Genomic DNA, 18,353 nt, shown 5'->3' on the forward strand with positions numbered 1-18,353 from the left:
TACACATACCACCCTCTGCGTGAAAAAGTTGCATCTTAGGTCTCTTTTATATCTTTCCCCTCTCACCCTAAACCTATGCCCTCTAGTTCTGGACTCCCCGACCCCAGGGAAAAGACTTTGTCTATTTATCCTATCCATGCCCCTCAATTTCCACCCACAGGGATTTACCTCAATTCAAACAAGTCCTGACAGTCTAGCCATTCGGCAAGTTCATAGAAAAAGTCTGCATATTTGGACCAATCAATCAGTTAGTTCCATTCCCCGAATAAAAGCAAAATACTACAGATGCTGGAAATCTTAAATAGTCACAGAAAATGCTGGATAAACTTAGCAAGTCTTACAGCAACTGTAGTCAGAGGAACAGAGTTAACTTTGAGTCTGATACGACTCTTTTTCAGAAGTTCATTCATTCCTCTGCTATTTTCTCATATCCCTGAAAATATTCCTCTTCAAATTTGTCAATCAACTTAAAATTTCTGCCTACTGGTTATGGACTCATCAACCATTGAAAGATTTCTCTTTGTTTTTATTTTGATCTAAACTCTTCACCATTTTTAATAACTCTGTCAAATTTAATTGTCTCAGCATTTAATACTTGCCAACTCTTGACAAAAAAAAACAAATGTTTGGTATGGAGTAAAGCACAGAATGGCTGTGAGAGTTGGACTCTCACTCAATAAGGCTGATGAGACAGGAATTACAGCTTTTGAAACATGTCTCTGGCAAATGGTCCTGAACACTAGCGGAGAGCAAGAACTAATGAACTTGTTCACAGGAAAATCAGAATCAAGCATCTCATGGTTGAAGCAAAGAAATGGAAACTAAGGAAGTGCAACCAACAGAAAAGGCAGTGTGATAATCTAGCGTGAAATACATTAGAAGGTGAAACATCAGGAAAGAACAGGCCAGACTGACTAATGACAAGATGGATATATAAGATCAGAAACTGACCTGAGGGAGGAATACCAGCACCTCTCAGAATTGCAGTGAATAGAGAAAGATGCTCATGATCCCTTATGAACTGGCAAATTATGGAAGGATAGTTGTTAATTAGGGTTGGCTTAGCTCTGAACGAATTGCATTATCTCAGCCTCCTCAATAACAAAAGAGATGCTGCTTCACTGTGCTGGCAGTTATAATTCAGTTTACAGATGCATAACCGGGAATACATCTACAACGGTGCCATATTTGCCTTCTGCAGGAAGCAGAATAAACAAAAGATATCTGTTTATCAGCTGTAATGTGGAAATTACGGTGTTGATAGTCTGGGTATCAATCTGCTCTCTTCAGCAAAACAACATGGTATTCTGGCAAACAGGGTGAAAGATCTTTCAAAAGGCTGGATAATAATACTCACCTTTGGGTTGTGATCATAGATGAGATTGAGATTTATTCTCAGCTTTCTCATACATTCAAAGGCTTCCTTGAACCTAAGCCTAAAGAAGAGGTAAATGAACAGGCTGGATTTATAGTCACTGGTTTATGCTACAATTGTTTTTGCAACAGTTTTCCCGTTTCTATTAGTAGACAGTGAAACCCGTAAGAATGGAGATTTGCAAAATGTTGCCACTTATTGAGACCCTCAAAAACTTTACATGTTAAACTGTGAAGCTTTAAAAATTCCTTGCAGCTGTTAGCATTTGGCTGGAGCTTCAGAACAGCTACCTGTATTTTAGAGGTTGCCACACTAAATGTTAAGCTTGCAATCCCACTGGGAGGGGTCAAGATCCTTGTTTTCCTCCAAATATAAAATCTTACAGCAGAAGTAACAATTTGCTCAATCATGTCTGTCCTAGCTCTTGGGAACTGCTGGTGAATTTGTCCACCAAGCTCTGCACTTTCCCTCGAGACCTACAATTTTTGTTCCTGTCAAAATATTTATCCAATTCACTTTTGAAAGATACTGCTCAATCTTCTCCCAAAAACCTTTTAAGACAGTGCACAGGCATTTCAGATCATTGTAACTCGCCAACTTCTCTGACAATCATCTTAAATGTGTCCTCTGATGCTAACCATCTGCCAATGCAAAAAGTTACTCCCAGCAAACTTGATCCAAACTATTTATACTTTTTCTCACCTCTACAATATGTCCCCTTAAACTGTCTGCTCTAAGGAAAGCAATTAAAGCTTTCAAGAAGGAGGCATAAACCCTAATAGTAAATCATTGCAAAATCTGAAATTTTAAAATGGTTCCCAACTTCAACTCTGATTTTAATGATTAATGAGTTACAGACCTGTCCAGATTTTTTCGCACCTGCGCCAATACCAGTGCTCGATGGTGAATGACTTCCAGATTCCCACGTGGCATCTGCACAGACAACATAGATCTTACAATACATTCTAAACAGTGTTTCCAACTCTTTTCTGCCCTTGAATTATTGCCTTTTGCATATCCGGATTTTCATTGCAGCTCCACTTGACAGCAGTTGAAAAACTACGCTCTGGAAATCCCTCCCTAAACCTCTATACATCTTAACTTCTCTTATCTCTCACAACCTCTGTCTTTGACCAGGTTTCTGGTCACCTGTACTAATATCTACTAACATGGCTCAGTGCCAAATTGTGTTTGATAATTGTGCCGATGATACACCTTCAGGCAGTTTTAAAGGTGTCACATAAATACAAATTGTTGTAGAACAAATATATAGTGTTCTAAGCTAGTAAAATAGCCCACAAAGCAGGGAGAGGAGGGAAATTACATTATTCGCTTACAGTTTTCTTTAGCACTATATTTGTACCTTTAGAACATAGAACATAAAACAATACAGCGCAGAACAGGCCCTTTGGCTCTCGATGTTGCGCTGATCCGTGAACTATTCTCAGCTCGCCCCCTTACACTATTCCATCATCATCCATTTGATCATCCAAGGATTATTTAAAACTTCCTTTTATGTACCTTAACTTGATACTTTTTAAGGGGGGGAGAGATTTTAAAAAGACATTTCTTTTTACACAGAGTGGTTCTTGCATGGAATGAAATTCTAGAGGAAGTGGTGGATGCGGGTACTGCTACAACATTTAAATGACATTTAGATAAGTACATGAATAAGAAATGTTTGGAGAGATGTGGGTCAAGCACAGGTAGTTTGGGATTATGGTTGCATAGACTGGTTGGACCAAAGGGTCTGTTTACATGCTGTATAACTGTGTCACTTAAACAGTTGCATCAAGAGCTGAACACATTCCTTAGTTTATCTCCATGTTACTGCTCTCCGATGGTCTGAATCACTGATTCTGGCCATTCACAATTCTGAACATAATACCACTGTACTCCCATAAAATACAATGGCTTGCACACTGTCACTAAACACGCACAGTAAAATACAGCACAGGATCATGAATATTGGGGTCAGCTTCTCAGGCAGAACTCATAATTCTTTTGCTTTAAGATAATTCTGATTCCTTGAGTTTGTTTGATGACAAAAAAATGGATTTTAAAAATTAAAAAAAGTTACTGACTGCAATCCTGGCTAAAGGTCTGCTAAAAAACACTTTATGTAGCAACTCCCAGCAATTTGCTTTTTAAACAAAGCATACTTTTGTAAACAAGCTTCTTTTGATAAATGTTTGAAGGGATATATTTTTTGCGTTTTGGGGAGTAGTGTAGGACAACTAACTGCCTCCTTAAAAAAGCCATGATGGGCCTCGTATCCTTTCTGGACTGTAAAATCTCATGATTACAGTCAATAGAGATGTACAGCATGGAAACACACCCTTCGGTCCAACTCATCCATTCCGACCAGATATCCCAACCCAATCTAGTCCCACCTGCCAGCACCTGGCCCATATCCCTCCAAACCCTTCTACTCAATACTCTGACCAATAAAGGAAAGCATACCAAACACCTTCTTCACTATCCGATCTACCTAAGACTCCACTTTCAAGGAGCTATGAACCTGTACTCCAAGGTCTCTTTGTTCAGCAACACTCCCTACTGCTTTACCATTAAGCGTATAAGTCCTGCTAAGATTGCCTTCCCAAAATGCAGCATCTCACATTTATTTAAATTAAACTCCATCTGCCACTTCTCAGCCCATTGGCCCATCTGATCAAGATCCTGTTGTAATCTGAGGTAACCTTCTTCACTGTCCACTACACCTCCAATTTTGGTGTCATCAGCAAACTTACTAACTATACCTCTTATGCTTGCATCCAAATCATTTATGTAAATGATAAAAAGTAGTGGACTCATCACCGATCCTTGTGGCACTCCACCAGTCACAGGCCTCCAGTCTGAAAAACAACCCTCCACCACCACCCTCTGTCTTCTACCTTTGAGCCAGTTCTGTATCCAAATGGCTAGTTCTCCCTGTATTCCATGAGATCTAACCTTGCTCACCAGTGTCCCATGGGAAACCTTGTCAAATGCCTTACTGAAGTCCAAAGAGATCACATCTACTGCTCTGCCCTCAGCAATCCTCTTTGTTACTTCCTCAAAAAACTCAATCAAGTTTGTGAGACATGATTTCCCACACATAAAGCCATTCCTAATCAGTCCTTGCTTTTCCAAATACATGTACACCCTGTCCCTCAGGATTCCCTTCAACAACTTGCCTACCACCAACATCAGGCTCCCTGCTCTATAGTTCCCTGGCTTGTCTTTACCACCCTTCTTAAACAGTGGCACCACGTTAGCCAACCTCCAGTCTTCCGGCACTTCACCTGTCACTCTCGATGATACACATATCTCAGCAAGGGGCCCAGCAATCACTTCCCTAGCTTCCCACAGAGTTCTAGGGTACACCTGATCAGGTCCTGGGGATTTATCCACTTTTATGCATGTCAAGACATCCAGCACTTGCTCCTCTGTAATATGGACATTTTTTTCAATATGTCACCATCTATTTCCCTACATTTGATATCTTCCATGTGCTTTTCCACATTAAATACTGATGCAAAATATTAGTTTAGTATCTGCCCCAGTTCCTGCGACTCTACACAAAGGCCACCTTGCTGATCTTTGAAGGGCCCTATTCTCTCCCCAATTACCCTTTTGTCCTTTATGCATTTCTAACAACCTTTTGGATTCTCCTTAATTCTATTTGCCAAAGCTATCTCATGTGCCCTTTTTGCCTCCTGATTTCTCTCTTAAGTATACTCCTACTGCCTTTATACTCTAAAGATTAATTTGATGTATCTTGTCTATACCTGACATATGCTTCCTTCTTTTTCTTAACCAAATCCTCAATTTCTATAGTCATCCAGCATTCCCTATACCTACCAGCCTTTCTTTTCACCCTGACAGGAATATACTTTCTCTGGACTCTCGTTATCTCATTTCTGAAGGCTTCCCATTTTCCAGCATCCCTTTACCTGCGAACATCAGTCTCCAATCAGCTTTTGAAAGTTCTTGCTTAATACTGTCAAAATTAGCCTTACTCCAATTTAGAACTTCAATTTTTAGATCTCGTCTATCCTCTTCCATCACTATTTTAAAACTAATAGAATTATGGTCGCTGGCCCCAAAGTGCTCCCCCACTGACATCTCAGTCACCTGTCCTGCCTTATTTCCCAAGAGTAGGTCAGGTTTTGCACCTTCTCTAGTAGGTACATCCACATATTGAACCAGAAAATGTTCTTGTACACACTTAACAAATTCCTCTCCATCTAAACCCTTAACACTATGGCAGTCCCAGTCTATGTTTGGAAAGTTAAAATCCCCTACCATAATCACCCTATTATTCTTACAGATAACGGAGATCTCCTTACAAATTTGTTTCTCAATTTCCCTCTGACTATTAGAGGTCTATAATACAATCCCAATAAGGTGGTCATCCCTTTCTTATTTCTCAGTTCCACCCAAATCACTTCCTCAGATATATTTCCAGGAATATCCTCCCTAAGTCCAGCTGTAATGATATCCCTTATCAAAAACACCACTCCACATCCTCTCTTCCCCCCCAAAATCTTATTAGTTTAAATCCTCCGGAGCCGCTCTAGCAAATTCTTTAAGGCTTTTCATTCTTCCCATAAAAGTAGTGAAACAATAGGAAAATGCTCCATGGGTATTAACAGTCCTGCTGTTCCTGTTCTAGCGATCATAGGGACAGGACTTTATTACACTATTCGGTTATCTACTAGATGTTATTGGGGTACTAGTTAATAATTGAGATTGGCATTTTGTTCATTAATTGAAAAAAAAATCTAGCTACTTAATCATAGTACCACTAGTTAGGCATTGCAGGTTGTGCTGTATTATTCTGTGATACCAAAGAGAAATCATTCCCCCTAACATAACTGTACAGGCAAATTAACAAACATAGGAACAGAAGGAGACAATTCAGCCCCTCAAAACTGCTCTGCCATTCATGGCGGCTTTGTATTTTTACTTATTTTGGTCCTGTAACACTTAACCTCACAAAAAACTATCAATCACTATCTTGAAATTTTCAATTGGCACCAGTTTCAACAGTTTTTCATGAAGTTCCAGATTTCCCACCACCCTTTGTAAATCTAGTCACTAAATTTGCCATGATGGCACAGCGCTGGATTTCCAAGTTGAATCACAACTTCAAAGGGAAGTTATCTGTTTATAAAAAAAGGCTTGTGTTTTGATTTTGTTCCCAATTATTAAACCCCTTATCCTAACTGCTGCATGATACCTGGGAGAAAGAACAGTAAACCATATAAATAATGTCATTGCTAACCTGAAGGATGAGTTTGGTGTCCTGGGGTACAACAGTCACTATGCGAGATCCTCTCTCCACCCTACGAACTGTTTCATCATTAGGCTGGGACACATGGCTTGAGAATTGTGATAAAGCTGTTTGTGCAGACAGCAAATTCAACAATCTTAGATGGTCAAATTCTCATTGTAAAAGCTATATCAAGTTGCTAACAAATACTGGCAAAAACATTCTGGTTAAAGAGAATGATTGCTCAATTGGATTCAAGTTTTCCTTATTTATTTCTTTATAGGTTGTAGGAGTTGCTGCTGGGCCAGCATTTATTGCCCATTCCTTAATTGTCCTTGAGAAGGTGATACTTGAACTTGCATCAAGATGGGTGGCAGAATTGTTATTTTACCCTGGACAGTGACAAGAAGAATTCCTTCTCATAACAAACAAAATTAAAAATGATACTGATTTTTAAACACCTTAATCCAGGTTACTGCATGTGCTTTAAGCACTCACCTTTTAATGAAGTAGTCCCAAGATTCAGACAATGACAGATGTGTGAATGGGTTGTGAACAACAGGAACTCATCACACACTATAAATGAAGTGACATTGAAGGCTATCTGTTTAGAACAAAAACATCACCAAAATAATATTAAAATGGCATTCAATGTTTCAAGTATACAAAGAAAAAGATAATGAAATGCTTTCAAAGTAAAGTCACAACTTACCTCTAAGTCATTAATATAGAAACGAGATCTTTCTGTCAGACCCAAGACCATTTCCTAGAAGAGACAGCAGATAGGGATACTGCAGAATTTTAGGTACAGATGCTTGAAGTACTAAAACAGAGCTATCCCGTTCTGTTTGTTAATGATGTAAGAGATACAGGAAACACTTCACTTCTCAAAAAATCCTTCAAGAGGTCAACTACATATGCTGCCGGCTTTGTGACCAGCAAAATGGAAAAGGCTTATCTGAAAAAATACCGAACACGTTGAGATACTTTGACAGGATCATACAGAGGGAAAGTCAATGTGTCACTGGGAGTGCACAAACCTCCAACCAGCTCCCTAATTGTTCAAGCATCACCTGCCCTTCCAACTCGGACTGACTGCCCAAGGAAAGGTTGAGGAAATAAATAGCTGAACCATAAAAGCAGGAAGGTCTACAGTTCGATAGGTGAGCTGATTTTGTGATGCCCTGACAAACAGCCTGCCAAACTTAGCGTACAGGCATGAGCATTCAGAATAGGATTCTGCACAAGAATCCCTATTGCATCTGGTGCCGGTGAGACAGTGGCCTGGCAAGCAGCTGACACATTCAGGAGGAAGAGAAATTAAAGTTACTCACCTCACCATCAACTGTACATAGAGCTGTCTCTACACAAGGTTGAGGAAACTGTACTAAACATCCAGTAGTTGACTTCCACTGTTGTACACATGCCTCAGAGGAATCTGTGGGTGAAAGAGTAATTGAAATAGTAATACACTGTATATACGTCAATGACTTACATTCACACAACTTCTTCCAGAATACATCACAGAAATGTTGTCAAAATATGAAAGCAATCAACAGAAGGAGGCATTAGGGCACCAAGCAAAAGCTTGGCCAAAGAGGAAGATTTTAAACAGTATTTTAAAATAAAGTACTGAAGAAAGTGATCGAGTAATGTGTTCAGGGACAGAATTTCCACACTTTAGGGTTCAGGAAAATGAATTAATGATGAAAAGAGTGGAATTACACAGATCTGTCCTTCACAAAATAAAAACACATAGGTTTTTAGTGCCATTCCCTCAGACCCCACATCTGCAAGTCTATAATTCACTCAACTAAATATAAACACAAGTAGCACGAAGATACTCAGCACAACACTGTCTTAACAATCTATCAATCAACTTACTGACCATATTACTTCAATACAATAGGTACCGAGTACTGTACCACAAAGCAAATAAGAGCTAAATTCTGTTCAGAAAATATATTTAGTCATCATCATCCCGCAAAGTAGTAGTCAGAGAATTGCCAGTGATAACTGGCCAACAAAATGGCAATGAAACTGTAGTTGATCAAACAACTACTTCTTAAAGCACTGCCTAAGTTAAATTTGGTATGTGGAAAGGGGAACATACTGAAGTACAAGTTGAAGTCAGGATGAAAGCTTGGCAGCAAAGTTGTGGAGAAGTGGAGAGAAAATTCCTTCTACATGCTTGAAAAAGGGTAACAGTTACTTAAGACAATACATCACAGAGATTCCTCTTATCCTTCCACATCTAACTCCATAGCTTAACCTTCCACTCCCTTCTCCCTCTTACATGTATCTAGTTTCTTCTTGGAAAATATCAACACTATTTACCTAACTGCTCCATGCTGTAGTGAATTGAAACATTCTCACCATGATTTGGGTAATGACATTTATCTTGAGTTCACAATTTAATTTCTACCTCATATTGATAGCCTTTAATTTTGTTTTTCCGTATAAACGAAAACACTTACTGTGTTTACTCTGGGTCTTCCCAAAGTGGGAATCGAGATCCCAAGCAAGAAGTCGGAATTTGGGATCATGAACGCCAAGGCAGCACTGACTGCCACGGAACTCTTACAACAGGCCCCCTCTCTCACAGCCCCCACTTTCTGCTCTCTTAGTTCTTCCTGAGAGTTTGCAACAATTTTCAAACCTTGAAATAGGATCAAACTGGGGAAATGTTTGCGAAGCATTCTGTAATAACTTTCATCATTTTGAAGGTCTTTATTAGGTTACCTTTCACTCTCCTAATTTCAAAAGCATCTTTATCCTATGCTAAGAGACCAATGCAAGTAAATTATTCTGTTTGTGATGGAGTGTCTTTATCCACCAAAAGTGTATTTCCCACAGAATGCTCAGCCCAATAAAATTAAAAGATGTAAATGACATGCAGTGAAACCACAAATATGTGCTCATGAGATATGCAGCTGAACAAAGCTCTTTAACAGAAACTTGCAAGATAAAACATTGTCCATCTTCTATTTAAGTGCTTGATTAGAAATATACAAACCCCAGAGGTATCTTAGAATCTGTCCATTGGAAAGCTCCAAAGCTACAGTCTCTGTCTTTTGGTTGTGACACAGATTGATTATGTGCCCATCCACAGTTACAGGAGACCTGGAACAATTAACAACACCATCATTGTAAACCTACCACAGAAAACAATAAACCGTCACCGGCCTCAAAGAACTGGATTTGATTTTAAGGACTTGATATACCACAGGAAATAATACCGTCAATGCTGCAAAAGAAATGCTGAAACTCGTGAGGAAACAGGATGCTGCTTCACCAGTTGTGCATTCCCAGCATTTTTAATTTATATTTGTACTCTAGACTCTGCAGAGACAGACAAAATAAGGAATTTTGTTGTAACTATTGGAGAGGGCATTTGTTGAGTAAAAGAGTTGAAAGATATATTCTAATTAACTGGATTTAACTGAAGGGAGTAGACAATAAATTCTGGTTCACAGTATGGTTTCTGGCAAAGGTGTGAATGGAATATCAGGAGGGGAACAATGCAGACGAAAAACAAACTTTTAAAGTTCTAAGATGAAGGGCATTGTAAGTATCATAACCTTACTATTTCCACAAGCTGCTAAGACTGCACGCCTAATATGCCAAAAAAATAAGAACTTGGCACTTGGACAATTACAATACCATTAGGATGGATGGTTTGAGTTCTGAGTCTACAAAATGGATCAGATTTCATACCTGATTTGAATCTCTCCTTCCTCAGTCTCCTCTGAAGACATTAGCAACTGACAAACAATGGACTGAGAGGTCCTCGGACCTTGACTAACAGCCAGGAATGCATTCTCCTTTACCCAGGTTATCATTCGTAGTTTCAATGGAGTCAGGGGCTCACTTCCTCCTTCTTCAAACTTAATTCTTTCATTTTCATGAAAACAAAAAGTGAATACAAGAAAATAATTCCATATTTAGTCATTCTTAAATAACTAATTAATACAAATAAAATGCCTTGAATACCAAATTACATTTACAAAATTTAATTCTAGTGAAGAGTTAATATGCAAAACTTACAATGATAGTATTATTTCAACATATATTTTCTATTTATACTGCTTTTTGTTGATAATACATTGTCACATTCTGTTACATTCTTAATGCACTGTAGCAGATTTACAAATGCCTGACTTACAAAAATTCATATTTACAAACGTGGTCCCATTCATGGATTTAAAATGTAAAGGCCTGATATCCGAACATTTCCTATACTTCCTGTACAACAGCTGCTTTACATTGTCCTGAACTGTGCTCTGACTTGTAAATAAATTTACATGCCCGAATGGAACCCATTCGCAACCCATGGAAAACCCTATGTAATTTGCAACATACGTACTCTGAAATGCTCAGTGAAACTCACAATGTGGATTGGCTTGTGGAGTAGCAAGCCTGAGGTTGTTTTGCAAGCCTAAGGTTACACTTCTTTAGAGGCTTACACGAGTTACTGTTTGAGAGGTCTGGTCAATTGTTATATTTGGTTGTGGTGGGCTGTCTCTCTTGCACGGTGCTAGGTTATGTAGGATATGTTTGGAGAATCTGGAGAAAGTGAGGACTGCAGATGCTGGAGATCAGAGTCGAAAAGGGTGGCGCTGGAAAAGCACAGCAAGTCAGGCAGCATCTGAGGAGCATGAGAATCAATGTTATTCCTGAAAAAGGGCTTATGCCTGAAATGTTGATACTCCTGCTCCTCGGATACTGCCTAACCTGCAGTGGTTTTCCAGTGGCACACCTTTCAACTGCATTGCTAATGTGCTAAACAATAGCTGTTAGAAGCTTAAAAATCACACAACACCAGGTTATAGTCCAACAGGTTTGATTGGAAGCACACTAGCTTTCGGAGCGACGCTCCTTCATCAGGTGATTCACAATCACCTGATGAAGGAGCGTCGCTCTAAAAGCTAGTGTGCTTCCAATCAAACCTGTTGGACTATAACCTGGTGTTGTGTGATTTTTAACTTTGTACACCCCAGTCCAACATCGGCATTTCCGAATCATGTTAGAAGCTTGACATTCAATGCATCATGTATAAAATCATGCTAATTAATCATAGTGCCACCACTTAGGAGTCAGAATTTGCAATCATGAAATGATACAGCACAGCAGGAGACTACTGATCCCATTGTGCCTGGGTCAGTAAGTTCAGGAACTTAAGAGCAGGAGTAAACCATTCAGTTGGATTGCGGATGGTCCACAATGTAGCTTTATTTACTTACTTTGTTTTCACAGCTCTTAGTAACTTTGCCCATCAAAAATCTATCAATCTCAGATCTGAGATTTTCAACTGACCTCCAGCCACAACAGCTTTTTGGTTGAGAGTGTTCCAAATTTCCAATACTCACTGCACAAAGAAGTACTTCCTGATATCAGCCCTGAATGACCGAGCTACAACTTTAAAGTTAAGTTCCCTCTTATTCTAGAATGCCTGAATGGGGAAACCAGTTTCTCTCTGTCTACTCAAACAAATCTTTTTATATGTCTTAATTAAAACACCCCTTAATCTTCTGCAGTTATTTGAATAGAATTTTCATCAAACAACCTGCTCTCATAAGTTAAGCTCTCAGCACTACTGCATTAAGGTGTAGCAAACAAGGGCAGGACTTATACAGTTAATGGTAGGGCCTTGTGTTGTGTTGTCGATCAGAGAAATCAAGGGCTTCAGGTACATAGTTCTTTCAAAGTTGTATCACAAGTAGACAGGGTGGGAAGGCATTTAGCATGTCTGTCTTCATTGCTCAGACCACTGAGTATAGGAGTTGGGGGTGTCATGTTAAGATTGTACAGGACATTGGTAAGGTCACGTCTGGAGTACAGTGTATAATTCTGGTTATCTTGCTGAGGAAAGATATTAATAAATTGGAGAGGGTTCGGAAAAGATTTACCAGAATGTTGCTGGGACTAGAGGATTTCAGTTATAAGGAGAGGCAGGATCGGCTGGGACTTTTTTCAGTAGAGCGTAAAAGGTTGAGGCTTATAAAATCATAAGGGGCATAGATAAGGTGAACAGCAAAGTTCTTTTCCCAAGAGTGGGAGAATTCAAAGCTAGGAAGCATATTTTTGAGGTGTGAGTAGAAAGATTTAAAAGGGACACGAGAAGCAACTTTTTCACATAGAAGGTGGTTCATATACAAAGAACAATACAGCACAGGAACAGGCCCATCAGCGATCCAAGTCTGCACTTTTGCCATTCCATACTAAAACAGTCTTCACTTACAGGATCCGCATCCCTCTACGCATGTGTTCGTTCAGGTGCTTCTTGAATGCTGTTGTTGTGTCTGTTTCCCCCACCTCCTCTGGCAGCACATTCCAGGCATTCACCACCCTTTGTGTGAAGAACATGCCTCACACATCTCTTTTAAACTTCCTCACCTCACATCTTGAACCTTTGTCCCCTAGTAATAGACCCTTCCACCCTGGGAACAAAGCTTCCTACTTTCTACACTATCCATGCCATTCACAATCTTATAAACTTCTATCAGAAGCCCCCTCAACCTCCTGTGTTCCCCAAGTGAAAACAAACCCATCTATCCAACCTTTCTTCGTAGCTAAAATCCCCCATACCAGACAACATACTGGTAAACCTTTCCTGTACCCTCTCCAAAGCATCCACATCCTTCTGGTAGTGTGGTGACCAGAACTGTATGCAAATGTGGAATGAGTTGCCAGAGGAAGTGTAGATGTAGGTACAGTTACAACATTTAAAAGACATTTGGATATATACGTGAATAGGAAAGGTTTAGAAGAATATGAGTCAAACACCGGTAAATGGGATTAGTTTAGTTTGGAAACCTGATCAGCATGGATGAGTTGAATCAAAGGATCTGTTTTTGTGCTGTATGACTCTATGACTCTACTGGTATCATCCGGCAGGAAAAGCTTCTGTTTGAAGTTCAGTATAGAGCACGTTAACCTAGTTTATGTATAACAACAAAAACTTGAATTTATATATAACACCTTCAATGTAGTAACATGCCCAAGGCACTTCAAAGCGATACTGTTTATAAAAGAAAATTAACACTGACCTTCACACAAAGATAATAAATTGACTTTAAAGGAGGATCTCAAAGGTGACAGCGGCAGAGAGGTTAAAGCAGGGTATTCCACAGCTCAAGGATTAGATACTGAAAGCAGTAGAGTAATTAAAATTGGGGATCTGCATTATCAATGAACCTCTCAAGAAAAACAGTGGGAGTTTTAAATCATTGTTCTTCAATAACGAACAAAAAGAAAACCTTCCACACCCACATAAGGAAAGTAGCTTTCACATGTTCTTACTAGTGGGCACCTTAACAGTAGCATTTATAAAGTCTGAGATCAAGTTCATATTGCACAAGAGGTTTATGAAAGTACAGGGACAAAGAATACTACCAAAATAAACTGACCTGTACGTTTTTACCCTTTTCAGAGTTCTGGTGCATATCTTTGATCCACTTTCACCAACAGCATCAATTTTAACTGCAGAATCATGATTCACACCATCACCTGCACATGTAAAGAAAAAATACAAATCACTGAAAATTCATTAAATAATACAAAAAAATATATTTTGTTTGTTGAAAACAATGTACATTTTTATAAGGTTATGGTTTCATAATTTCAGAATATCTCAGATCACTTCACAGGCAACACGATACTTCTGAATTGTTATCACTGCTGAAATGTAGAGAAATGTAGCATCCGGTTTACAAGCTCCCTCCAACAGCCATCTGACAATGACCAGATGATCTATTTTAGTGTTGTTAGTTAAGGGATAATTAACTGTAGGACAACTCCTGGTCCTTCTTTGACCAATGCCAAAGGATGTTTTATGAAAGCAGCTTAAGATCTCATTCAAAAGACTACGCCTCTAATAGCAGCTCCTCATCAAAATGCCAGCCTACAGCACATTATCAAGAATCTTAACAAGGGCTTGAATACAAGCAATTTCTTTTGACTCAGCAACTAACATTACCATGGGTTAAGCCATATCAATTATTGTCATGTTTGATTTAATAATGGATAGACATAAACAGAATTTTCTTTGGAGCTTGGTGGTTGATGACTACTGCAGCTAGCAAAAACAAACAGTGTAAACAAAAAAAAATTATGAATTTATAGAATTCGAATTATTACTCTTTTAAAAGAAACCTCTATACTAAAAATCTATAGTGCAGAATTTGAATGTTTGCCATTAGCAAAGTTGTAAATGCTTTGCAGGAAATGCAGGATAACTTGCACTTGCTAGCTGTGAAGCTCAAATCCTTGAAACGATTTACTGTGAACAAAACTCCTTAGTTTCTTGTCCAGAATTCTCCCTTTCATGGAAGATTTAACAATAAACAATAAAAGCTGTTTTTCCAGATGAACAGGCAGCAACAGAAAATCTCTATTAAATCAGTCTTCATGGGTATGCACAGGTAATTAACCATCTTAGATTAGATACTTGGATTGCAAAGGTGATCTTCATTTAGTTGTTTGCTTGTAAATCTTGAATTTATCTTTAAGTGGATTCATTCCACTAACAATTATTTTTAGATGCAGTAACAATTTTAAATAAATATGTCATGACAGTGTAACTTTTACTATAATCCATGATTAAGAAGTCATTATAAAAGTATACATATATAGTTAATGCCTCAAAATTCCATAAATAAAAAAATCTTTAGAATTCTCCTGAATTTGTCATTGCAGAATTCCATGTACAGAGATTGGTTAATTCAAGTGACTTATCTCTATTACATCATACATTTTATTCGGAAATATCTTTAATAAAACAAATATATAAAATTCCTGGGAGCGAAAGCATCTTACTTTAGGACCAAGTAGGACCAGTAGTAAAGCTAAATTGCTGTACTGATTTAAAATCAGTTGAGAATTTAAGTCAGCAATAACTCAACTGAATAAATTTAACCTTCCCGAGAATGAAGTAATAGAACTGTAGCATAAATATATAAAATGGAATATTTGCAAATGGGTTGAAACTTTGTTATTTATGTTAATGCCTTTGTAAGTTTAGAATTTACATATACATGTATAAAGCTTTATTGGTTTGCTTTTTCGGTGTAACTTGAATATAAAAACCACCATGTTAATCAACTGCAGAAATTAAACATATGATCTATGGAGCCAGGTTTCACTCTGGGGCTTACCTTGTCAGCTATTACCACCAACTTGGATCATAACAGAATTAGTAGACTTCCATACATCACCAGGATACTCATGATTACACAATTACAAGTTTTATGCTTGGTTCACAATTGTTACGTTAAGACATTTGGCCACTATCCAATGACACTCACCAGCCTCAAAGACTGAAATATAGTTATCTGCTGTCAAGACTGCAAAATCATTGCTCCTTTGTGGGTCTGAAGAGAACATTATCTGATTCACAGGGCAAGGCAGGTGCAACTGATATGCAGACATTGGCGGAGGCACCACTGCTTGGCGAAAAGGTGTCACTAGTACGTTATCTGTCAATGTCAAGAAAAAAAAAATTACTTAAATCAAACAAAATAGAAATTAAAAGCTCTACTAGTTGTGTCATCATTGAAAACTGATATTGTGCATGATTCATATAGGAAACATTAATCTAAGGCATCTCCATTGATGTTGTACCAGGAAATATTCTTCATTTGAAAGAAATATACTTCTGCACACATAAACTGTGATGATAACTTCATCAATAATCCATTGGTTTCAAAATTATTTTGGCATACAAAAAGCATTACACAAGTGAAAAGTCAAAGTACTGCAGGTGTTGGAAATCTGAAATTAAAAAAAAAACAAAATGCTGGAAATAGGTCAATCAGCAGCCATAAGGTTGTCGACTTGAAATGCCACCTCTGTTTCTCACTAATGTACAAGTGTAAGGTATTTCAAGTTTCAATTTGAAACCTGTTGCATTACTGGGACTAATATTAGAAATAATTTCTAAGAGATGTGCTGAGAAAACTGTAAATCTGTACACAATATCTCCTGAAATACAAGTAAAACAAAGGGAAATATTACAAACTGCAATTAAGTAAACAACATCATTCAAGAACTCAGGGCATGCTAAAATATCAAAGTACTTTCGATACCGAATCAATGTTGTAATGTTGGAAACACAGCAGTCAGTTTGCACAAAGCAAACTATCACAAACAGCAATGAGACATTCAGACAGCAGGGAGAAACCTCTCTCATATTTTCCATTTTTTTGCCAAAGCTGCCATTGTTATAGGCTGGTTCCACAGACTCTAGCATCTTTGAGACTGCACCTAAAAGGTCATTCTACACATGCAAGTAAATAAAGTGAACATAAATCGGTTATTTAACTGTCAACGCATTACAATTATGTTTGAATGCTGTCCTTTCCTACACTGACACGAGAATTTACGAGAATGGGATGCAAAAAGCCTGCTGCAATTTTACTGTTTCTATGTGCTGGAAAAAAAAACTGCTGCTATTCTAGCATTAATCCAGCTAATTTTTGCAGTAAACCTCAAGATTCTTTTGATAAAAATGTGTACCAAAAACAAAACAAGCCAGGGCTGGAGAGGTAAAGGACATGAAACATTTTCATGCACTGAATTGTGATTTGCAATGTGCTGCCTCAAAAGTGACTGGAATCAGGTACAATCTTAACTTTGAAAAAGATAGTTTAGATACATACATAAAAAAGAACAATTTGAAGGCCATCAGGCGAAGTCCCAAGTGAACAGCTCTTTTCAAAAAACTAACAGCCTCAAAAGCTAAGCTAACCCCCTCTGAGCTGTTTAATTGTACTATCCACTGCAACTTACTTATATATATATATATACATATATATATAAATAAATAGTTTTGAAGGCAATTGCTTGATTCAATTCCCTTTTGAATGGCTGGGTGAAAACATGTACTTGACAGTATCGATTTTAGTGGAAATAGATATTTTCACTTCTAAAAGTTACACAATTTGAAAATAAAAAGGTTAGTTTCGACATTTACCTACTTCAAATGCTAAATGTTACAGACTAACAATTCTCAGTCTCAAAATTTTTTTTACCTCCATTAATCACAGCTACGTTAGCAAGGTCACTGCTGTCTTCTCTTGTACTTCGATTGGTGGACCAATGCCAGTTATAGGACTGGTAAAGCCACCCACTGCGGAGGATGTGCAGTCGATAGGGACGCTCAGAATCCCACATTAGGGATACAATCCGTTCCACCTGAGTGCAACCGAAATGCAGACTCTGCTTCAGGTACCAGTGGTAGTTCCCTACTGTCCACAACTGAACTGCAAGACAACAACAATAAAAAAATTGCAAGCATTGCTTTAGTCACCAAGGATACAATTGCTATCATCTCCAATTATTAAATGTTCATTTATTTTCTTTTTTTAAAAAATATCTTCCCTCCCATGTGGGTACTTGTATGCAGGCAGCTGAAGGACAGAACATGAACCATAAAGTAGGTTCACTATCACTCAATGTGAATTTGGAGGCATGGTTGACTTGGTTATAGGTTTGTGACATTCACAAGTGTCCCACACCTTCTTTCACCCCCAATCAGCAATGATCAATAATTCTCAGGTGAGTTAACACAAGAATTCTGGGGAGATAGTTAAGAGAACAAGGACATGGCAGAGACTTTCGATAAATATTTTGTATCATTCTTTGCATTCAAAGATGCTACGAATGTCCCACTAATATTAAAGAATATGGGGAGGAATTAAGTAGCATCACCTTATTCAG

The 18,353-nt window shown here is 38.2% G+C and overlaps 1 protein-coding gene across 1 annotated transcript in view; it reads right to left on the reverse strand.

Moving 5' to 3' along the window:
* The window catches only part of elp1 (elongator acetyltransferase complex subunit 1), a 71,366-nt gene that overhangs the window by 33,524 nt on the left and 19,489 nt on the right, over positions 1 to 18,353 (reverse strand). The window contains exons 11-21 of the mRNA XM_043716357.1: positions 17,666 to 17,896; positions 15,941 to 16,111; positions 14,045 to 14,144; positions 10,353 to 10,529; positions 9,652 to 9,758; positions 7,970 to 8,073; positions 7,348 to 7,401; positions 7,134 to 7,239; positions 6,648 to 6,763; positions 2,235 to 2,308; positions 1,358 to 1,436 (exon numbers count right to left, since the gene is read on the reverse strand). Coding sequence (XP_043572292.1) covers positions 1,358 to 1,436; positions 2,235 to 2,308; positions 6,648 to 6,763; positions 7,134 to 7,239; positions 7,348 to 7,401; positions 7,970 to 8,073; positions 9,652 to 9,758; positions 10,353 to 10,529; positions 14,045 to 14,144; positions 15,941 to 16,111; positions 17,666 to 17,896 — 1,319 coding nt within the window. The remainder of the gene's footprint in view (positions 1 to 1,357; positions 1,437 to 2,234; positions 2,309 to 6,647; positions 6,764 to 7,133; positions 7,240 to 7,347; positions 7,402 to 7,969; positions 8,074 to 9,651; positions 9,759 to 10,352; positions 10,530 to 14,044; positions 14,145 to 15,940; positions 16,112 to 17,665; positions 17,897 to 18,353) is intronic.

The sequence above is a fragment of the Chiloscyllium plagiosum genome, chromosome 2 (genome assembly GCF_004010195.1).
Source record: "Chiloscyllium plagiosum isolate BGI_BamShark_2017 chromosome 2, ASM401019v2, whole genome shotgun sequence".
Classification (NCBI taxonomy): Eukaryota; Metazoa; Chordata; class Chondrichthyes; order Orectolobiformes; family Hemiscylliidae; genus Chiloscyllium; species Chiloscyllium plagiosum.